General features: G+C 36.0%; 1 protein-coding gene across 2 annotated transcripts in view; it reads left to right on the top strand.

Annotated features, from left to right (window-relative positions):
• Window positions 1–24,235, top strand: part of RASA1 (RAS p21 protein activator 1) — a 54,323-nt gene that overhangs the window by 12,487 nt on the left and 17,601 nt on the right. For both annotated transcript variants that reach the window (XM_065661907.1, XM_065661909.1), the window contains exons 2-11: window positions 2,828–2,977; window positions 5,685–5,820; window positions 6,676–6,746; window positions 8,596–8,713; window positions 9,405–9,436; window positions 11,020–11,072; window positions 11,586–11,736; window positions 18,216–18,294; window positions 20,884–21,004; window positions 22,590–22,746. In XM_065661907.1, coding sequence (XP_065517979.1) covers window positions 2,828–2,977; window positions 5,685–5,820; window positions 6,676–6,746; window positions 8,596–8,713; window positions 9,405–9,436; window positions 11,020–11,072; window positions 11,586–11,736; window positions 18,216–18,294; window positions 20,884–21,004; window positions 22,590–22,746 — 1,068 coding nt within the window. The remainder of the gene's footprint in view (window positions 1–2,827; window positions 2,978–5,684; window positions 5,821–6,675; window positions 6,747–8,595; window positions 8,714–9,404; window positions 9,437–11,019; window positions 11,073–11,585; window positions 11,737–18,215; window positions 18,295–20,883; window positions 21,005–22,589; window positions 22,747–24,235) is intronic.

Here is a 24,235-nt window from a genome sequence, read left to right as displayed (position 1 = left end):
TCTGATGAAATTACAAGTAGGACAGGACCTGGAGTTTAGTTATTTCTGTTGTGCTTTCTTTAATGCTGATAACACAAGTGATATTAATTTTTTTCACTACTATGAGTTTGTGCTCAGTATATTAGTCAGTATTCACAGGAATATTGATCTATGGAAATATTTCAAAACAATAAAATCTCACAACCTTTGAAGAGAAGTATAAAAAAATAAATAAAAAAGCCAGTCCTTAACTGAGCACTTGATTTACTCTAATCAGATTGAGTACTGTAAAAAACTCTTTACTGTTTGCTATCAAATTAGTCAATGATATAAAGTTGCACAATGTTTCTTCATATAATGTGGAAAACAGGTGAGGATAGCTGGATGAAATATAAGACTTGTGCTTCTAAAAATGAAGTCTTTCAACACCCTTAGACTCTGTATTGCTTGAATAAAGTGGTTCTGTCTGGTAATGTAATTCTGCTCTCTGGGAAAGTGCAGTTTTTTTTCATCAACAAGCATTTTGCATACTGAAATGGTGTCTTAAAAGTTTGTACTTAAGGGTGTATCCAGTTTATTAAAGATGTATTCTACCTTAGAGGCTTCCTGAGGATATCACTTCCTCTGTTTCTTGCTGTCATTGCTCAACATTGATGTCCTCACTGCCATGTATATCTTTACATCAGTTGGCTGTTAAATTCAGCACTAAAACTTAGTTCTGTAGTGGTACAGAGTAATTTGGGCATTACATTAATGTGTGCAACCTGTAAAATACAGTTCATTTCCTGTCAGCTTTTTTTCAAATACGCTCAGTGACACTGAATTTAACTGCACTCAGCAGTTAACTACATATTTTTTATTTCAGACAACAAACCTTTTCTGAAGTGGAGGAGCAAATAATTTTTAACCGTGCTTTGGCTTTACCAGACAGTGTCTTCTATTAGACATGATGTAAAACTGTTGAGTGGGAGAGCATCCCATCTATCTATCTTATCTATCTACCTATCCACCTACCTACCTGTCTCCTGTTCACTATTAGAGCAAGTGATCTCCAATATGTGGGATATTCCAATATGTATTGTTGTCATTAGCAAGGAGGGTGTCCTTTTTTTTCAAAGCTTCCGGTCTTAAAATTGGAGCACCCAAGTTTGTGCTGTATATGTAAGAAATCCCTTACAGAAAATGTGAATGTTTTGTTGCAAGCAGTCTGGGCCTGTTCTCCTAGTATATTTTTTATTAGTAATTTGCATTCTTAATAACAGTCCCACCATCCCATTTTGAAAGCATGCCTTTGCCAGTGTAATGCAACACGTCTGTCGATAGAGTTAGGATTATTTCTCTCAAATGTGTGATAAATAGGAGCAGATAAGTGCTTAGTGAAACTACTGTTAGTTTAAAATAGGCTTCGTGGAATGTTGGCTTCAACGAATTTCATGATCAGGAAAGTTCCTGGAATGTTATGAGGCAGGATCTCACCAATGTAACTGGGCCTGCAGCAGCCTTGAGTTGTATGTTGTACAGACACAGCAGCGCTTTTTCTGGTTTAACTTGTTTTGATCAGGATGAGGAAGAGAAGCAAAGGAGAGCCATACTAGCAAGCACAGAGCTTTGCCAGGGTAAACAGTATCTGTGTTGGTGCTGCCTTTGCTGGTATGAATAGTACTTAATGGTTTGGTCTACCTGATTTTCATTCTGACAAAAGCTCTCAAAGCTTTTGTTTCCATTTTGTAAATAAATAAATGCTTCTGGTTAGATTTTATCAACAGCCCAGCTATTCAATTTTTTGGAACTGTAATCTTGTGCAGTTTTTGGTATTATCGTGTATATTTGTTCAAAAGGCCATTTGCATCTCTCTTCCAAAATGCATTTTTTGTGACTCTTGCAAGACATATGTGAACTGTCAGAACTAAAAAGCAAATGGTGTGGAGTGGTAATGGATTTAAATTGTCTAAAACAGTGGCTCTATGGAAGCTGATGTTTTCTTGAGTGTAGACATTAAAGATTGAATTAAGCATAGCTAGTTGATAGATGCAGAGCCAGTAAGTTACTACAGTATATAGTTCTGGAACATGCTGTGGCTATGAGGGTGATGAGAGCAATGCTTGATATTTGAATCGTGCTCACATTGCTGTTGTTTTGGTCTTTTTCCTTTTTTAATAAACCTGATACTTCATCATTTGGGGTAGAATGAGTGTCCTGATAAAAGCTGTGTATATAAGCTGAGGTAAGGCAAATGAGTGCTTAAATGGTAACAGCCTAACCTTTACTTCAGACTGAAGTGTTTGTCATGTTTTGCAGTCTGTGATTTGCCACACCTGAACTTGCATTTAATTGACATTGTGATTAGGAAAGACTGTTTTGGGCCTGGATGGTGGTCTGGTGACTGCTGTCACTCCAGTTCAGTGCAGGTTTTGCTACAGCAGCATCTGTGCCAGCCTGGAAACAGGTTGTTGTAATTAATTTCTCAGTTTATGCTTTTATAAAGTCCAGCATGTGTAGGCTTAAAATCAAGTCTTCCAAGTCAGTTCACTCACTTCTGGTTCTCTTTATTTAAAATAAGCAGATTAGGGAGGAGAGAGAAGCTCATGGTGTGTGGATTGAGAATCCACCCTTGGGGTGGTTCACAGGGAGAAGCAATGTTGGAAAAACTATGCTGCCTTAAAAATACTGTTTATTCAAAATAAGTAAACTAAGAGGCTGAACATGTAAAGATGCGATGACTTTGAATCAAAGCTTTAGAGTTACATCAGTTCTGACTGAAAGCTTTTGGTAGTTTCATAGGTCTATTCTGTCAGAATATACTAAACCCTGGAGTTCTAAGGACATGCGTTGTTACTGTCTTTTTCAGGTGGTATCATGGAAAACTTGACAGAACAATTGCAGAAGAACGTCTTCGGCAAGCTGGGAAACCTGGAAGTTACCTTATTCGAGAGAGTGATCGGAGACCAGGTTCATTTGTGCTTTCATTCCTTAGTAAAACAAATGTCAATCATTTTAGGTGAGAATTAAATGTTTTCTTTTAAAATACTGTTATCTACTGTTGGGTTTAGAGCGTGATAGAGTACAAACAGAAAATAATTGTATTATAACTGAATATGTTTAACTTTCTCTTGCATGGCACAGCTTTTTACTACTGTTTAGTTGTTTCAAGATATGCTGTTTAAAAATTATTTTATAGGCTAAAGAATAAAAATGTGATGAAACCCCAACATCTGGCTGTTGAAGTGTATTAACAGAGATTGTGAATACACTTGTAACAACTTACAGGTTTCATTAGTTAGTCAAGGTGATTGAGTCTGTTCCATAGTAGCCATTGTATCTCACAAGACTTACTTAAGTGCTGGCACATGTGATTGCTTCCTTAATTTTGAGGGAAAACCCTGCCAGAAACCAAAGCCGTCAAAACCTGGGAAGAAATAAGGAGAATTATGTATTTATTCATCTGAAGGTTTGCTGGAAACAACCTCAGTGTGTGCTAGAATTAGTTGTTATAAATACAAGTAACTCTTTATCCAGTGTTCTAACTAGGATTATTGTATCATTTCCAAACTGTGTACATTAGTAAGTTCATTTATTCTTAGTGTAGATGAGGTGTATTCTGAGAAGAGCTTGAAAGTTAGTCAGCAAATGGAATATGTTCATCTTTACAAAACAGAAAACAAATCAGAAAGCAAATGTTTTTTGAAAGCAGATGTTGCCTTGATAGCAACAAACAAATTCAAAGCGATTTCTTCAACTTCTGAATGTTGGGATTATACAGAATGCCAACATATGAGCCACTATGTTCATGATTTGCAAACGCAGGGAGGTTTTGGTTGCATCTGCTGGGTGAAGAAAGGTAGTTAGAGGTTCTGATGTACCATTGATATGAAAGGCATTATCCTCTTTAAGTGCGAACAATATAGCACACAATATCTTGTTTGCATCTTGCGAGCTGAGATACAGTTTCAGCTTCTCAGCCTTGTGTAACTGGTTACTATGTAGCAGTAGCAGAAAAGTAAACTGTGCTAATACTTGCTTCCTAGTACTGTTTTAGGGTCCTGGATTAATTTTAATAACTTCCATTGCTAAAAAATGTCCCTTATATTTTGTTCCCTAAAATTCTTATTTTTCACATGAAACTTTTATTAGATTTCTGTGCAACTGAAATCCCAACATTTTAGATGAAAGTGTCTTAAACTATTTTAACAGTTTTGGTGCCTCTTGAAAGTTGCCTACAGACATATATGCTCATGCAGCATATGGTTGATTTACAGCATATGAACCTTCAAAACTAAAGTTTTTAATTCACTGAAGTGTTACCTTTTCAGTGAGTCAGTGGTAGAAAGGATTTTGAAGGAAAATAATTATCTTTTAATCTTTTCCCTTCAGAATTTTCTGTGATTATGGAAGTCTCTCTGTATTTGCTAGCTCAGTGTTCTGAAGAAGCGTTTCACCTAAGATTGACGAGAAAATAATCTGAAGCACTACATTTAATTTAGAACCTAATGTACTGAATAATTTAGCAGGAAATCTCATAGAAAATGTCAAAAGATCTAGCCTATGCCCTTAAAGTTACGTTGTTTTCTGACTCCCCTTGCAGTGCTATATGCCTAAAAGCTTTAGATTTCATCTCTGAAGATCCATCTTTGTAAACATCTTACATCAGTGTTTGGAAAAAAATAATTAAGTTCAAAGAATTGAGAAGGAAGATTTAAATAGTGTAGTCATTTGGGATGAAGAATAAGTTTCTTAGTAGTTTAATGTTTGGAATTTCCTCTCCCCCTTTTGTTTTCGAGTTGTTCAGAAGCATTGTGAAAAGGTCAAATATTAAGAAGATTCAAATATGGGTTTTTTTGGTAATGTATTTTGAAATATCCTTAAGATAATTAGCATCTCTTCTAGAAACTGGAGGGACAATAAACATCAGCTTTTAGTTTTTGGTGTTTGTTTTTGTTTTTGTTTGGGTTTTTTTGCTATTTCCTAACACCAAAATTGGCTTAGCTTGGTAGTAATTTATTTCTTAATTCCTTATATTTCTGTAAGGATGGACTCCTGCCTGATCTGTGTGTTCTGGAAAAAATTTAGGTCTGCTTGATGCTATCAATTTACACAATGTGATTATTTCTTTGGACTGTCTGGTCAAAGATATTAAAATTGTTTCAGATTAAGTACTTTTTCACTTTTACGAATGACTCTTCAGTTTATCAGGAATGTTTTAAATACTGTTAACTCTTTTACCTAAATAAATAATTCCTAACTGCTTTCAGAATTTGTATTGACTAGCAATGTGAACAGACTTGGTACTTCATGTTTTTGGTATGTCAGTGCATTAACAAGTCTCTGTATTTTTAAGAAAAACACAACCCTTTAAGAATAAAATGTATGGTTTTGTAAGAATTCAGTGTTGTGTTAAACTACTGAAATGGTTTTGTAAGTTTATTGGTTTGTGGTTTGTTTTTTTTTCCACTAGCAGTTGGGTCTAGGGGATACTTTGATTATTCCAGTGTAATTTCGTGACTTTTAATATGGGTGCTAAACTAAATGTAAGAAAGTGACTGATTTTTGAAGGTGATTGTTTCCTGCATTGTATAATCGTGTGCCATTACTTGCTGTTAGAATATTTTAATACTTTGATGAATGTATATAGGCTTGTTAAGAAAGGTATATGCCCTGCAATGTAGTGAAATATTATCTTATGTCAAGCTGTTTTTTCTCATTAACAGGATTATTGCCATGTGTGGAGACTATTACATTGGTGGACGTCGTTTTGCTTCACTTTCGGACCTAATTGGTTATTACAGTCATGTGTCCTGTTTGCTGAAAGGGGAAAAGCTCTTATTTCCAGTAGCACCTCCAGAGGCAAGTTCCAAAACTTCTATAATAAAATTTCTAAATGTCATTTTCTTCATTGTTAGTAACTTTAATCACCATTCACATTTTCCTTTGGAAAAATCATGATAGAAAGTTTACTGTAGTTCTGCATAGGTTCAGCGTATGTTGAAGTATAAGGAATATAAGAATGCATTCTTGCTGATACAAAGTAATGATTAAACCCCCCCAAACTGCTGTTTAATGGAAATGTGTAATGAGAGAGTAGGTATCAGGTGTTGTGTTTATCTCCAAATGTATTAATAGTTTTGGGAGTAAAGAGAGGTAAACAAGAAAATGTGCAGTTCTTGGTTAGTAAAGAGCACCATGTAATGTAACCTCTACTGTTTTGTGGTATTTTGTCTACCTAACAGGATTTCAAAGTACATATCCTGAAAGTAACTAAAGTTTCTGAAAATGGGGCTTCTTCCACGTGCCCATCTGAAACAATAGAAGTAATTAAAATAAATCCTACCTGCCAAACAGAACCTAAACAAACATGTTTCTGAATGTTAAACTTGCAGAAATGTCTATTCTTTAAGTGGAAGAAAGTTTGAAAGTATACTTTTATGGGAGTTATCATACTGGTAGTTTATTTTGAAGATGATAAGCATGCATTATCTATCATGCTAGAAATCGAAATGAGAACTCTTGTAGCTAGCTGTATGAATTACACTTTTCTAGCTCTCAGGGGTTTTGAGCTTTGAATATCTAAAATGGGCAAGGGGGATTATAAGTGACTGTTCTCCCAGTCTTTTGACTCAGAATAGTGTAACACTGGGGAGAAGGGTTTTACACTAGAAAGAGGGAAAAGTACTACCTTTCCTGTCTTCTCTTAAATTGTAGCCTGTTGAGGACAGAAGGAGAGTTCGAGCAATTTTACCTTACACCAAAGTGCCAGAAACTGATGAAATAAGGTATGTTTTAATGATAGTAGCAGTTGTGAAATTCTTAAGAGTATTTATAAATACGAATGATTTAAGTATATGTTCATATACAAATACTGTCCAATTGCATCTTAACACAGGTTTAAGGATGATAGCTTTTTCCTGCTGGAAATAGCAATAACACTTTCAGGGCATTTATTTGTATTAATTGTCAGGAAATTACGTTAGGTTTATTGAAGTAAAATTAGTAATGTTCTCATTTTGAAGTATGCTTCATAAAGCCTTACATTTTTTTCCAAGAGAGTATTTATGTATGAAAAAATCATGTGCAGAAATGCCATGTGTGACAGTGTGAAATAAATGCGCAAGGCTTCTGTTCAGACTGCCGCAGAACTAATAGCAGAAAAATAGTTCAAGCCAAACAAGTTCTGACCACTAGGTATAGTGGTCAGAGAATGTGCGTATTGACTGCTTGTAAATGGAAGAATAGAGTAATTAATGCCTTCTTTGAAAAAAGAAGACTGGAGCAATGGTAAAGAAGCTTTGCCTTGTTCTATGTTCTAGTATTCATTCTCTTGCCTGTGCTTAGAACCTTGATGACTGTTCTTTCTAAGTTCTGTCTCCATAAAATGGAGCAAGAATGATTCTCCCTTCCGTTGCCTTCGCATCCTTCCCTCCTTTTGAGAAAACTCTGTGTTGAATAAAATGATAATTATAAGTGTGTAATCTCCCATAATTTGAATATATTAAATTACAGAATTACAGGTTTATCTCTCATATTCTTACACTTTCTGTTAATTGTTACATTGTAGTGATTTCTAATCTCTCTAATGAGACAGACTCAGTTTGATTAAACACACCAACTGAATTGGGAATGGGCTTGGTTTTGGCAATATTAGCCTAAGATAACAGAAAAAGGTATACGAGAGCTTTATATCCTTACTGGGATGGAAATTATTTCAAAGCTCACTGTCCAATCCTGTTTAACCTCTTTAAAGGATGCTGTGAGGATATTTGTCTTTGAGATTGTTTTCCAGATTAGAAGGTGGTAAGACAGAGAAAGGATTCTCAATTGCATGTTGCAAGTAAGGCTTCCTGCTATTTGTAAGAACAAAAAGATAGATTGAGACCATTAAGTGCCTACCAACCTGAGAGGAAAAAACATTTTATTACAGTGGTATCATAACAGAAATTGTAGAAAATTATACCTTCTCTCTCCTCTCTTGTTTAGGATGAAACTAAAATGCAAAGTTCTGTGCCTGAGTTTTGAGATCCACATGGCTAAAACAGTTACAGTTCTGTTCATGGCATAGCTGAGACATGTTAATGCTTCTTATTTCTGCTTTTCTTGCAGCTAATTGCTTGGCTTCTCTGAAAGCTGTTCTGTTCTCCATTTGTAGCACTATTCTTCATGTGTGAGAACATAAAGAATATTATGTTCTAAGATATTTCACAAACTTTTATTATATGATACAAATTTTCATGAAAGGAGTATTATTTTCTTATAGACTATTAAGGGTATCTCTGGTTATTTTGCTTGTGTTTATTAATTGATCCCTCCTGATAAAAGAAGAGCATTACTCTCTTTTAATATTGTTGCATTATTTTTGTTTTATGCATCCTCAGCACACTTTGAACTTGGTGGAATTGAAGTATATGTTAGGTACTAAATATAAATCAAAAGTATAAGCTCCTATATAGTAACAGCTTAACTGTGAGGAAAAATACACATTAAAAAAATGCACATTAATTCATGCCTTTTCACAAACAGATTTTCTCATATACTTTGAGTAAATTGCAATCAAGAATTCATTACGTTAATTAAACTTTTTACTATGATTGTATCCCTGATTTAAAATCTTGCTGTAACCCTCTTCAGTTTCCTTAAAGGGGATATGTTTATTGTCCATAACGAACTGGAAGATGGCTGGATGTGGGTTACAAACCTACGGACAGATGAGCAAGGTCTTATTGTGGAAGATCTGGTAGAAGAAGTGGTAAGTAATACTTATGTTCGAATTTCTTAGGTGAATGATTTGCCAGAATGTAATTTTGCATTATGGTAAGTTTTCTTTTTTTTTCTTGAAGAGTAATTGTGGGTTAAAAATGTATTTGGGCTTGTGTGGACTTACGAAGCTAACCAGGTGACCTGCAGATAATTCAGTTGCTGTAGGGGAACAAGTGGTTTAATATACTTCAGAAGGAGAAAGCAGCATTGCTTTAGAGTCAGATAGTTTTGATAATATTTTCCTACATAGTACCTGTGTTTTGCAGTGTTAAAGCAGTGTTACCTGCAGCTAATCAGATCTGTGTCAAGCTGTGAAAGGCTAAATCGATGTGGCAATTCTAGACTATTGAACTGTAGACAGATATATCAGTAGGTAAGTTAATCTTAAGAAAGCTGAGATTCTAAAAAGTTACTACCTCTAAAGAAGGACTTGAAGCATGACAAAAGGAATCTTCTGAAGTAACATATTTTGGCTGATTCTCCACTTAGTGAATGAAGAGGAAATAATCTTTTCATAGAACTGCAATAAGCCCTTTAGTTCAAAAATGTCTCAGGCTTCTGATGTTTTTTTCTGCATAAGGTCTTAACCTATGAAGTTTGTTGTTTTTTGGTTTTGTTTTTTTGTCTCTTAACTGAGCTGTACTGTTGTCATGCACTTAATATGTTAATTTTCTCATTAGGGGAGAGAAGAAGATCCACATGAAGGCAAAATGTAAGGATTTTGGTTTTGTTATTAAAAGCAATCATAACTATTTGTAAACTTCAGCTATGAAATTTCCCAGCTTTTGGGAAGGTGAACCAAAGACATTTGTTTTTTCATCTCAGGACTCTTTTTCTATACTAGCTGCTGAAGGTGCATAGATAATTAACATTAAAATGTCCTGTAATAGGTATGCCTATTGCTAGTGTGTTTTTTAGTCTTGAGATTCTAGATGAGTCCCTGTATGATCACTTTCAGCCAAGATATGCTCAATGGAGTATTTGTTGAATATAGTTTTTGCCTTAGAGGTAACCTTTACTGAGATCTGCACAACTCTAAATGCTGGAGAGAGAGCAGAGTTCCAGTGAAAAAAGTCATAGTGGATATTTACAGCTATTTTTTTTAATACTGAATACAATTTTTAAAAATTGACTAAAAGAAACAAATATAAATTTTTTTGTATTGAATACAATTTATGAATCAACAGTTTATTGGTATGTCAAGCTGTTGATAGATTATTTTCAGTAGTAATTGTGAGTGGCAAAAGAAGGTTCAAAAAACTTCCAGTGGCTTTATTATTTCATCTGTCCTCCTATTTGCTTGCAGTATTTTCACCTGCTGCTTTTTCTCTGTTGCCCAATTTGCGGTATCCAAGAGGCTGATGGCTTAAAAAGGCATTTCTCACTATCTTAATAGGAGAAAGAAGATCACTGGTGTATTTGTTGTTTGTTTACTGTTTGCTAGTGATCTGCTAGTCGGTTTGGCAGTGGGGATGCTTTCAAATTTAGGTGGTTTTATTTATTTGCAAACAAGTTTGGTAACAGATGCTAGAAGCTTTGATATTGTCTGTTCACAGTTATCTGTGCCACTCAGAGAAATCTCAGGGAGACCATGATTCTTTCAAGCATTCCAGTAGCTAGAAGTTATCCTCTAATGGTAGTATAGAAAGTGAAGTTAGTTCTAAAGCTGTTTTCTGATACGCAAAAAGGCCATATTTTGGCTTTCCTTTAAAGGACAGAACAAGCTACTAAGTTATTATGTATAGTTGTCTCAGGCTGAAACTGGGCAGAGGCTGCTGAACCTTTCTAGGACGCTGCTCTGATACAGGACTCTGGGAAGGTATAAGGTGTGAGATCAGAGAAATCTGTATTCAGCTGTCTAACAAAGCTAGGTTCTACTTCCACAGCTTCTGGCAAAATTCACTTAGATTTTTTTCTATATGGTCTTTAACCTTGTTTATGTTATGGTTCAAGTAAGTTCCTGTATGTGACTGACTTCAAATAATGCCTGTTAAATTACCTGCTGGTTAGTTCATTTTAATCTCTAAACACAGTTGGATTTGAATCTCAACTCCAAGTGTTAGCCATTTTGATTGAAATTAATTTATTTACATACCTGTTAGTTTTTTTCATGCTATTGGTAGAACAGAATCATAAGTAGCATAATCATTATCTCATCTATACATATTAGGTCTTTTTAAATAAAGATTAATTCATAGGTTCCAGAATCTTGGATGTCACCAGAGCCAAAAAAAAAAAAAGAAAAAAGAGAGCTGATAGTCTTGCTTTCTAATTTTTCTCTTCATCTTTGTTAAGATGGTACCATGGGAAGATCTCCAAACAAGAGGCTTACAATTTGCTGATGACAGGTACTTGTATTTTTGATTGAAATACTGTGGTAGTAATGGATTATTTCACTTATTGGTGTCTTCATCAAAATGCTGTGGAGAATATATGCTTTTATATACTTAAAGGAAATATATTACAAACCTTTTTTAGCCCTTTCATAGAGGAACAATTTCTTCAAATGAACAATTTCTTCAAATGAAAACACCAAGATTTCTAACCCACATTGTTAAATAACATACTTTAAATATTAGAACATGAGTTACTAAGTTTTGAAAACTTGTTGTAAAACTTTTTTTGTATGCTTTTGTAAAGAGATGGCAAAGATGTGGGTAGGCCACCACAGATAAACCAGTTTGCATTAATTTCACCAGTTTAGTGCTAGTTCACTGAGTTTGAGATTACTGTTGTGACTTAACTTACAGACTTTGCATTTCTTCAAGTGTGCGATTCTTGTTAATTTATGTGGAAATAGGTTTGATAAGGGCTCATCTGTAACTTCACTAAGGAAAGTAACACTTACGACATCTTTTCAGTTGGTCAGGTGTGCAGTTTTCTTGTGAGGCCTTCAGATAATACACCTGGGGATTATTCGCTTTATTTTCGGACCAGTGAAAATATTCAGCGTTTTAAAATATGTCCAACATCAAACAATCAGTTTATGATGGGAGGCAGATACTACAATAGGTAAGTTTTAGTAGTAAAATGAATTGTGTGTATTTTATACTTGTGTACAGAACTTGTCTAATTTGCGCCTGATAATTATTTTCTGCTATGATCTTAAGACTGTAGTTTTCTTAATAGTATACTAATCATTTTCTCCAACTTGCTTCTTAGTTACTTGTAACAGCAATTTCTTGAAGCTTGCAGAAGCCTGATTGTAGTTTGTTTATTTTGAAGTATTTTTTTTTCTTCTGCAAACCACTTTCTTCACGCTATAGATCGTGGATTGTATGCATCATAGAATCATAGAATAGTTAGGGTTGGAAAGGACCTTAAGATCATCTAGTTCCAACCCCCCTGCCATGGGCAGGGACACCTCACACTAAACCATACCACCCAGGGCTTTATCCAACCTGTCCTTGAACACTGCCAGGGATGGAGCACTCACAACCTCCCTGGGCAACCCATCCCAGTGCCTCACCACCCTAACAGTAAAGAATTTCTTCCTTATATCCAGTCTAAACTTCCACTGTTGAAGTTTTAACCTGTTACCCCTTGTCCTGTCACTACAGTCCCTGATGAAGGGTCCCTCCCCAGCATCCCTATAGGCCACCTTCAGATACTGTGAATCCATTAATTGTGGATCTGTAAGAGAGTGCTGTGTTGTCTTGGAAACTACTGTTTGTACAGATTATTTGAAAAGGGAAAATAAAATTAACATCTTTATCTGAGACATTCAGTAAGATTTTCGAATAATAAAAATGGGTATTTACAAGAAAAGGTAAAAAATACCATAATTGTTTGGAAAAATCATCAAATTGCATTGTAATATATGTGTTGTACTTGGTCAGAAGTACAAATCACTTTGTTTATAGTGAGCAAACTTGGGATACATTTGTTTTGCCACTGGTACAAAAATACAGAAATTTGTACAAAAAGAAAAAGAAGTAACAAGAGATACGTTTCCCCTTTTGTGGGAGAAGCTGTCAGTACAGATCAATCCTTGATCTTGCTTTTAGAGGAGTTGCAGATGCAAGACTTCTCAGTGGTGAAAACTTGCCTTCCTCTTTTAAAAGAGGCCATTGCCTTGCCTCACAAAATCGGCACTTTTCCAGACTTGCTCACCTAGAACCAGGGCATTCGTCATCCCAATAGAGAATTTCTCTCACTTCCAGCTTGGCTTCTGAGTGGGTAGAGATCCAGCAGCTGGTGTGTCTGAGGAAATGTCAAGGTCTCCTAACTAAGAAGTTCAGTGGACTTTTTCATATGACTTCAAATGGACGATGGTGTGAGGCTAAACAATTGGACCCTTATGAGCCTTTGCATACCCCACACCTATGCTGCTTGAGTACCTTCTACATTAATCAGTCTGGTCTCCAGACATCCTCACTGAAAACCAAGCTAGCTGCAGTGTCATTCTTACGTAAAGGTAAATGCTCTTTTGCCCATTCTCTAGCTAAGTGGCTTTTCAGGAGTCTGATAGGGTAGGAGACCCCACCTTAGGTGATGTCAAACTAATTAGCAAATCAGTGGAACTCTATTAGTTTCAAATGGTTTTGCAGCATTGAATAGTATACCTTCACAGAGTTATTGCATTAAGTAAGTTATTACTTTAGATTACGGTGCTTTATTCACTAGAGGCATGTATATAAATTAGATTTGTCTAAAGAAGGTTCTTTGTATGGTATGGAAAACAAAGATTGTAAAGTAGCAGTTATTACAAAGTCTTTTATATTTTATGTTTTGTTTATATTTTGGTACCTAGTTTGCAGAGATCTTCCTCAGTGTGAAGGAGAAGCTGCATAGCTTTAAAAGGCTTCATTTTTGCTGTGTGTTCTGGAAAATTACTACTATACTCATAGGCTCAAATTCTTTCCAACTTAGTATATGCTGAAGCTTGGTAAACTTCCTAGAAGCTCAAACTCGTAAGAAGATAATGAATTGCAAGATAATAAAGGCTCAAAATGAAGATACTAACTGGCCAAATTCTGTAATGTGAGATCTCCTGTAGATGGCAATAAATTAGAAGCAGAAAAAGAGCAAATAACTTTGTGGACTTTTCAGTTGTATTAGTTCATGTAAGAGGGACACTGTAAGAACGAAGTCTTTAAATATGTGATGACCAATGTGGTTTTGTTGTGTGGAATAAACAGAAGTGGTGGCTGAAGAACAACAAACAGGGCATCGAATCCAGAACAGAGACATACAAAGCATGAATTTATGCAAGCTAATGAAACTATAAGCATTTCTTGGTGCTTTTAAGAGATTGGGTTTTGTTGCTTACCTGAAAATGCAGTGTTTGCCTTCAAGGTGAAAAATTCAGATTTAAGAAGTACTGCTGCTTGTTTAAATGCATATGTTTAACAGTTTCCATTGACTATAAGCTTTTTTTATGTTAAGCTGCTTCCATAAATGCTCTCAAAGTATCTCCTTTGAAATCTGATACTATTAGACTAAATCATCCCTGGTAATAGAGTATTTTCAATATTCTTTTACAGTTTTTGTGATTGTAGTTGAAGCAAAAGGTAAAATGACAGCAGTCTGCTCTTTATTTTGCAGGGTATTGGTCTCAATAAATTGTAGACCAAGATTTTCCATACAAAAGTAGGAAGCTGAAGACTAGGAAGGAAGCACAAAATGAAAGAAGTTTGTTTTATTTTTTGGGTATTTGGAATATCCGGAGGTGGGACTGGAATCATGATAACCTGTATAAGCAATGGTGTATCTGCTTGTATTCCAGAATTATTCTTGATGAGCATGGGGAAAGAGGTCCTGGATATATCTCAGGGTTTCATATTCTGTGCTGAAAGTTTATTTTTTCCACCAACCTGTGTGTTTTGCATGTGCTCCCACCACTGTCCATATAAATCTATGTAAAAATTTCTGTGTGACCATCGGTCTGTGTTTGCAGTCTGTCATGCAGAGGTCTGCTTTTATTGTTTTGTTCTCTCGTATCAGCTCTGCAAGGCAGCCCACCTGAAAGTCTGAATGTACAGCACCCATGTCACATATGTACTGGGGGAATTATCTTGACTATGTAACAAAGAAGTATTTTCCCATGGAATTTAGTAAAACATTTAGCTTCCGTGATCTTTCTGTATTTATTTCACAGTTAACAAATTAGTCCATTGATCATCTCCTACAATTTTAGCCATTTCTTGTTGCTTGTGCTGATTCTGGATGGGATGGAGTTAATCTTCTTTCTATCAGCTAGCACGTGCCATGATTCAGATTTGTGGCTAAAACTGTCAGTAACACACCAGTGTTTTGGTTCTTGGTGAGCAGAGCTTGCACAGTGTTGAGGCTTTCTCTGTTTTCCAGAGAACCTAAGTCACCAAGAGATAGTGCTCAGCAATAAAAAATGGAGGGGATGTTTCGTCTTCCAAGGTGGGTGTTTCTCAGACTGTTTGGGCATCTGTCTGCTTGCGAGGGGTGGTGAGTGATTGCTTTTCAATCACTGATGTCCTTCCCCACCTTTCCCTTACTAAACTCTTTATCTTGACACACAGGTTTTGTCACATTTGCTTTTCCTGTTTTCTTCCCTGTCTTGAGGGCAAAGAATGAGCAAGCACTGCAGGATGTTCAGCTGGTGGCAGGGGCCACCCCTCCACAGGCTTCTTCGCCTTCTCCTCCTCCTTTTCTTGAGCTTAAATTGCAGAGTTTGACATTCTGTGGAGGGGAATATCCTTTTGGCTGGTTTAGGCCAGCTGTCCTGCTGTGTCCACTCCCAGCTCCTTGCTCACCCCATCCACTGTGTGGCTCAGCAATAGTCAAAACACTGGTGTGCTATCCACAAGGTGTTTCAGTCACACATCTAAAATACAGCACTTCGTTTGCCGCTATGAAGAAAATTAACTCCATCCCAGGCACATCTTGTACAGCTGTATTTTAGTGCCTGTGTCATGAGATGTCAGTCCAAAGATGGGCAATTGCTAGTGTATGGCTTTTACTGTGAGGATGATGGAGCACTGGAAAAAATTATCTGAAAGGTATGGGAGACTCCATCCTTGGAGATGCTCAGGATGTAACTGAGCAAGGGCTGCAGCAACCTGCCATTGTTGACCCTGCTTTGAACTGAGGGCTTGGGCCTGAGCTGTCATGACAGTAACTACCATATGTGTTTCACAGTAGATTTCATTTAAGATAGCATTTATTAATGTTTCAATCACAATTTTAGAACATATGGTAGGAAAAACATACCAGGTCATTTCTCTGTCATTTTCTTTTCTCTGCCTGTCATGCCAAATTCAACAGGTAGCATTCACACAAAGCTAAAATTAGGGCTGGTTCTTTATTTCTAGTGATTCTGTCAAAGATGATGATTAACATTGGCCCAATAGTTTATACAGTGAACAAGCTTTCATGTTATCTTAGATTTAAGAGACAGCTCAATTTGAAAGTTTAGTAGACGATTGGTATGTGTTGCTTAGTTCTGCTTCCTGGATTCTTTATTATTTGAAATGTGAGCTGTTGGAATAATTCTCAATTCATTCTAAGTGTTGAAAAAACCTGATACTGCTCATGATGGTGAGATACTTTAAAATTATTCAAGTAGCCAAGAACCAGGGAACCTAATAAGTCAAACCTAACAGTGTGCTGAGCATTCTAAAGTTATTAAAGTAACTATAATGTGGTATTGTGATCCATCTTTATTTCTGTTGAGATCCGTCTTTATTTCTGTATATTAAACCAAGTTTAACATATTTAATTTTTTTTAATACATGCTTGTTTATCCTTCCCTTTGTTGCATTTTTGTGCATTTTTGGTGTTGTCAGATGTTGAGGAAGACTGTGATTCATTCCTGTCCCCTAGATAAGATTTTGTTCAGCCTTATTTCATGCTTGATGTTTTACATGTTGGGTATCTCTGAATCACTTGCAGATTCACATTCTGCCTGCCTCCAGGTACACTACAGAATGTGAGTCTGCAAGTGAGATACCTGGAATCTTTGTGTTTGCAGCGTTGAGTTGGTTCAGGCATTTGATCTGTCGTAGTGTAAGGCAGTATATAAGTGACCCTCTGAATCAAGTTCACTTGTGGGAGAGGGGGCCAGCAGAGCCAAGACCTTAGTCACTACATCAAGGCATAAAGTCCTTGTATATATAATACTCTTACCTACAAAAGAGTTTTCAAATACATTCCTCAGCCTATTTTACAAAATTGGAAGAAATTAGGCACCTGCTCCTTATATTAAGGAACTCCTGATGGCATTTTCAACCAAGGAGGGAGAGGAGGTGTTGATTTGATGAGTGAGAAAAACTAATAAAATGCTGGTTTATTTATTACAAGATGCTGGCAGTAGCTATGCAACATGCAAAATACAGTGACTGAGTCAATATTTTCTGTAGTGTGGTAAAGTTTAAATTTTTTATGCAGAAAATGGCATGTGCAAATTGCATCTCAGGAAAAGTTGAAATTAATTACTTGATTTCAGTAATACTGAAAAAGAAATATATGTCATTCTGCATACTTAAAACCAAAGCTGTTTGTAGGAAAATGCAGTATTTTGTCAGGCATATGTTAGTTTATAGCTCCATAATGAGAGAGAAAAGTGAGCATGGATGTCTTGCTAAAGCTTTATTTAAAATTTGAGATTATTTTTACAGTATCAGATATTGTTCCTGTGCTAGATACAACTGCATCCAGTTGTAACATGCATAACATTGATGCATGCCTTATTATCTGCACACACAGCTATGAAAAGATGCATGAAATGAGAAGACACACTCAGCATGTTTTTTCTACTTTTTTTTTTTTGTAGCTGTTTTGCATACGAATGATTAATTTCTGTAGATATTCATGCTGCTGTTCTTTATTACAGTATAAATTCCTGTAAATGTGAAAATAAGTTAGAGCAACTCAGATGCCTTGAATTTCAGCTTGTACCTGACACTTCTCTCCTGAACCTTCCAAAGGCAATTGTGGTCTGAATCTAGTGTTTAGAATGAATGCTTCCTGGTAGCAGAGTGCTACTGATTGAGTGTTTAATTAAAAACAGGGTAGCTCAATGATTTCTGAGTATAATCTGTATTTTCTTTTTCTGCTACAAACCTTTTCTGTTTTTATATTTCCGTCCTCCTAGAAAGAATTGCGCTGCACATGTGGTATCTCACATTCCCCTTCCCTATTACTCTAGGAGTTCAGAAATTATTGCCAATGAAATAACAATAACAAATAACTGGTTTTTCAGCTGAAGAGGCAGTAATGCACATGTGCTACTTGAATGTGGAAAAAGCAGTGTCCTCATTTGGCATTTTAAACAACTAATTGAAATGTTCTGCAGAGTTTAGAGTTAATACATTCCGAATAGAGTTTTGTGAACTTTCTTGACTTCAATATATTAGTAAATTCTTATTACTACAAATGAGATTACAATGTTTAACACTTAATTTTGTTAAAACTTCGTGGAAAAGTTTTTGGTGATTGTATGGAAAATCGAATTCTCAAATAGAAGGAAAACTAACCTATTTAACATTTGAATCCTCTTTTTCATATTGAAACAGTATTGGTGACATCATTGAGCACTATAGAAAAGAACAGATTGTTGAAGGATATTACCTTAAAGATCCTGTTCCAATGCAGGTAAGATTTCATCTCTGGGCATTTGTTGTTGAAGACACAGACCTAATCATCTCCAAGGCAGTTTATGAAATGAATTACAGTAATTGTAGTTAAATAGCATCATCTCCAGGTTTAATGTTTTCAGCTTGTGTATTTCTTCTGATTTGTCCTCAGCTGTATTCACTTACCAAAGATTGTCTTGTCAACAGGAGATGGTAGGCTTTGCCTGTCCTCTGAGATGCTCATCCTCTGCAGTGTGCCCCTAACTCTGGTCCCTGGCTCAGCCATGCAGTGCCTTAGTCCTGTGTTAGGGGGAAGCAGGCTGCCTCCTGTCTTCTGTGTCTGGGATTTTTCTTCTGCCAGAGGAAACTTGTGTGCACACGAAAGCTTCAGGGATGATGGCGAGGCTTGTTCTGGAGTTCTCTTACACCAGAGTAGAAGTTCATCATAGGAGAGGCCACCAGTGATAAGCACACCACATCATCTAGTTTTTAATAAGCTTTAGCTGTAAAGCTATGTATATGTATACACATGTATACATACAAAGTATACCTGTGTATTTTGTTCTCTTCCCAAACTTTCCGGTTTCAGTGGTTCGAAACAGGAAAGGTTAGAATGGCCTTTAATTTCCTCCCTAAATAGAGTTACAGTCAGTTCATAGTCCTTTGTGAGATCTGTCATATTAATACAATAATATTTCTTGTATTTTCTCTTAGTCAGCTCACTAAGCTAAGCATATCAAAGCTGATTCTGTCTTTGTAATGCTCTTGTAGTTGTCCTGCTGCCATGAGTTCTGGTGCTAGTTTTTGCCTTTCTTGAATGTAGTGGGCAAGAACAGTTTAGAGTACCATTACCACAAGTAATTCCGTTTTCCTCTGGAACGTGCTTAACAGAAATATCCTAGAATAGCTGTCACTTCTGTGGTGGGTTGACCCTGGAAAGTAGCTAAGGATCCACACCTTTACCTGTGCCCCCCCTTTTCCTGCAGGCAAAAGCAAAAAACTCCTGGGTTGAAATTAATACAGTTTAATAAGCGAAGGAAGGAAGAGGTGGGTGGGGGTGATGCAAAGGTGATCATTCACCACTTCCCACAGTCAGGCTGATGCTCAGCCAGTCTCTGAGGAAGACACCACACAGAGTTTTATTGCTTATTATGAAGTTTTATGACAGGGAATATCCCTTGGAGATCAGTTGGCATCAGCTGTCCTGGCTCTGTCCACTCCCAGCATCTTATTTTAATCTTTCCTGAACTGCTAATTGTGTTGTGTCTTCAGTACTTCCCACTTTTTTACTGCTGTTAACTTGCACTTGGTAATGTGGTTGGGCAAACGTGAATCCTGAGACTGCTCCTTGAAAATCTTCACTACTAACTTTTCCTATGCTCCATCATTCCTCTTGAATCATGGCAGTGATTTGTTTCATTTTAGCTTTTTGCATATGCACTTACAATTCCTGTATTACTAGTATCTGCATTAGCTAGTTTTCCGTGTGAAACTACTTCAGATTCTTTTAACCTATTCAGATATATTTGTGACCTTTTTTTATTAAAGAAAAAAAAAAATAGTGGTAGGCAGTGCAATTTATGTTCAGCTTTGTGTTATCTCACTTCCACATACTACCATGATCTATGCTTTTGAGGGGAAAAAAAAACATGCAAAAGCATTGCTATACCTTTAGGGTCAGTCTGGTTGACTTCTGTCTAATATGGCATTTACTTATAAATATTTGCCTCTAGATCTGTTGTTCTGTGCACTGTTCCTTGTGTAGTTAATTTATGGAGATGATCTTGAGCTCAGACATCTGGATGTTGCTTCTATTGTAGGTCCTGTAATTCGTGGTAGCATTACCAAAGTATTTTTTTTGTCTTACTTTTGTCATGTTGTCCAAAATCATAATTCCTGTAGGTGCAAAGACAGGCAGAAAAGTAGAATATTTAGTATGAGCCTGTTCATCTTGATGCTGTTCTCACTGCTTGACAGTCTTGCTTTTCATGTTTTTTTATGGCTAAAGAACTTTTGCTGATCAGCTTACTCAGTGAAGTGAAACTTGGCTTTTGGCCATTCTTATCAACTACTTGAGTTTTCAGATCCTGTAGTTTTCAGTGTGAGTTTATCCTTTTTCAGTTTCCTGTTTCTGTTTTCTTTTGTCTTGGTTTCTACTGAATTAGGACATTAGAAGTTCTAATGAGATTAATGAGGGACTGTGCAATGTTGAGTCACTTTTAATTGTGATCTACACCATTCTTCTCGCTTCAGAGTTTATCCATGATTACTCAATCCCAAAATCTTTGGTAAAAGACAGAGAGCCTTAAAGACTGGCATAAATGTGAGAGAAATGGCAGTGAAAGATGCTGCTTTTTATTTAATACGAAAAAGTCACATTGTTTCTTTGTAGAAGTTGATCTTTATTCAAAACTTTGTTCTTCTATAATAATTGTGGAAATATGGAAATAGTTACATTTCTAGCATGAAAAATTATATTGCTTTATTAAAATGCATGAGAGAACAATAGTAGTGAGTTAGTAGCATTCAAGAAGATGATCCTGTTTGCAGCTACGTAGTATGCAATTTTTTCTGAGCTTAAAATACGTTTTTCTTACATGTTTACCAGCACCAAGAACAAGTGCTTAATGATACAGTGGATGGAAAAGAAATCTATAATACAATTCGTCGGAAAACAAAGGACGCCTTTTATAAAAATATTGTCAAAAAAGGTTATCTTCTGAAAAAAAGTGAGTTATATTTACTTTTACAGATCTTTTTATTCTTTTCTAAAATGCAGATATGAGTCATAGAATATCTCAAGTTGAAAGGGACCCATAAGGATCATTAGCTAAAAGATTATAAATCCGTACATTTATTGGCAAGTGCAGCTGGTTAAATTTTGTTATTCCAAGTTACATGTTTTAAATCTTAAATTTAAAATGTATATTCTGCTGTACAAGATTCATAGTGACTTTTTTAGGATTCTAGTGTTGACACAGTCAACATAACATCTAATATATAAGTGAAAAGCTGACTGCTTGACTCATCTCAATATAACCCTGAAGAACTGCCATTGAGCAAGTCTTTGATGTTCTTAGGAGGCTAATCCCTTACTAAGTGCTATGTTTCTACCTTTTTAAAAATTAACATTAATGGAAGCACAAAAACTATCAGTAATAAGATTTCTGCAAACGACAGAGACCATAACTAGAAGGATAAGTTACAGACAGTAATCTAGATCATGACCAAGAGTGAGAAAGAAGGTATGATTGTACATACAGAATCCTAGAATCAAATAGCCAAATATAAAGTAAATAAAATGTAAACTAAAATATAGCCATATATAAATGAGATATCAAAAAAACCAAACCACTCCAAACTGTAAACCCTCTGAACAGGACAAGGAGAGCATCTCTTCTATCGCGAAGGCTGATTCTGAGAGAAGGTGTAGAGGGATGCCAGTAGAGTAAGGAATCAAATAAGAATTAGTTGAAAACCTTTAGCTAGAAATGATAATGAGATACTTTAAATGTGCAAACTGGATTGCAGAGTAGGTGTAGGTAGATGCACATAGAACTGCATACAGAACAAATTCAGTAAAATCACTCTGGCCTCTGGGAGACAGGGTAATAAGTAGATGTCAGATTTGTCTTTCCAAAACAGTGCCCAGTACCTGTTTCTTGAGGCACAAGGTGGATTTATGATGACCAAAGTATAAAATTAAGGCTAAAAGTTTTTTTCTAAATGGGACTGTGACTTAGTAAGTTAGCTTCTGAAGGTACCTAATCCATTGCAGTTCAGAAACCATTTTCTCTGAAACTAGTGGAACCACACAAATTATGTGTGGTTTTGTCTGGGCAATGGTTCTGATTTAAATTTGTATATAACGTATTCCCATTTATGTTCTTCAGACGTGCTGTTTTAAGGTACTGTGATGCATCTGTTAAACACTGGTCAGAGTTTAGGAGTAACTTTTGTCAGGAGTCTGTATCTTAGTTAAAATCGTAACTGTGTAGATGCAGTCTTAACACTCAGTAACTCACTGTTCATAGTAGCTCATATGTGCTTGCTTAATCCTGTTGAAATCAGTGAAAATGTTTAGAGAACCTTTTGCAACTCTACCTGCATCTATGAAGAGGGTCTAGTTTTAGCCATGTGTTGCATAAAATTGTGTATGTATAATGATACTGTAACTTAAGTGTGATTACTTGTACATTGTTCTTCTATTAACAGTTTGACAAAAGCTTTACTGCCCTCTTCTTTCATTTATGAAATACACTTTTTCTTCGAAACAATATCATGACTTATTTTGTTTGACTCTGTCTTCTACAGGTAAAGGAAAGAGATGGAAAAATTTGTACTTTATATTAGAGGGAAATGATGCCCAGCTTATTTATTTTGAAAGTGAAAAACGAGCCACAAAACCCAAAGGACTAATAGACCTTAGCGTGTGTTCCGTCTATGGAGTACATGACAGTTTGTTTGGCAGGTAGGACACTTTTAATTCTCCTATGTGCAGCGGGACAGTTGGCTGATAGTTTGGTCATGTCTTGCACATGCTTCAATATGTTGCTAGCAGGCCAATAGCCCCGGCTAGCATTGTGGCTCTTGGTTCACACCAACAGTCTGTAGTTGATGTGGGTTGCCAGAACATATATAGGAAGAACAGTAACTTGTTCAGCCTGGCAACTCGATTGCTAGCCACTATATATAAACACAACTACATACTACATATAGTTATAAATTTTAGAATTTAGTCTGAAAGTTTTATTGTGAAATAAAATGTGATGGTGATTTGAGCTTTTTGCATTGTAATTTTTGAATATTGAGCGCATTAATTGTTCCATGTTTCATTTTACAGACATTAGAGGTTGTGAACTGAGAGTTTTAGTCCTTTTGAACCAGGAATTGACAAGATAAAGAGTTTTGTCAATTCAGAAAAAAATACATTCTTTTGATAGGTATTTGAAAGCTAACTTGCTTGGATGGAGTCTGTACAGGCTTTTCTATTTAAGAACAAGTACTTTTGTTAGATTAGACCAGTTCAATAGTAAACTAGTTCTTATAAGTCAACATCCTTAGAAGTTGTTTTTGCACAATTACTATATTCGGAGATAATTTTCACATCGAGGCTTATTGACTGTAATATTTTTATGTTCAAAATATGCCAACTACAAGGGATGTGATTGTCAGCAAAGAAGTTGAGAATCAAAAGTCTTTTGGATATAATTTTTAATTAGAATATACATATGTGTTCATTGGTAGTTATAAAAAGCCCTCTACCATCCTGTATTAAATTGTCTTACTGAAAAAATAAGTATACTTACTCCTACAAGTATTAGATGGTAAGTCTGATTATCTCGCAGATATCAACATTTTTTTTTAAATGGTACATAATCAACTTCTAGTTATTTTTGTGAGCAAACTTCAAGGCAAATGCTTCAAGTCAGTGGCATTTCTTAAGCTGCAAAGGCTGGTGCTTTTGTTTGATCTCGTCTGGTGTTATTCTAATAACTATGAAAAAATCTGTTGAACTAATGGAATGAGGAGCATAGATAAAAGAGTACCAGAACAATAAGGAAAAAAATACTAATACTTTCCTTGTGTAAGGTGACAGTTATGCAGGAGGCTTTGGCGTATATTGTATACAAGGAACACTGACTCTAAACAGCTTTTAAGAACACTGTGCTGTGGGGTAAAGTGTAGTTGGATAGTAAGTGACACTAAATATGAGTCGGAGGGGGTGCATGGATGCAGTAGCTTAGGAAGCTGTTAGTGGGGAAATGTAGCTGAGACAAAATTCCCCCTGCATTTTAAGTAGCTGGTAGAAACTACCTTTGCTCTTTTCTCCAAAGTACAGTGGAGTCTGCAGCTCTGCGTGGTTCTTTGGTGGCAGTGATTTAAGTAGCCTCATATCTGCTTTCTGACATGGCCGCAGAGTGCTGTGTCAGCATTTTGCCAGGCAGTGAAATGGAGGG

This window comes from Lathamus discolor, chromosome Z (assembly GCF_037157495.1).
Source record: "Lathamus discolor isolate bLatDis1 chromosome Z, bLatDis1.hap1, whole genome shotgun sequence".
Taxonomy (NCBI): Eukaryota; Metazoa; Chordata; class Aves; order Psittaciformes; family Psittacidae; genus Lathamus; species Lathamus discolor.
This window is presented reverse-complemented; position numbering and strand designations above follow the sequence as displayed.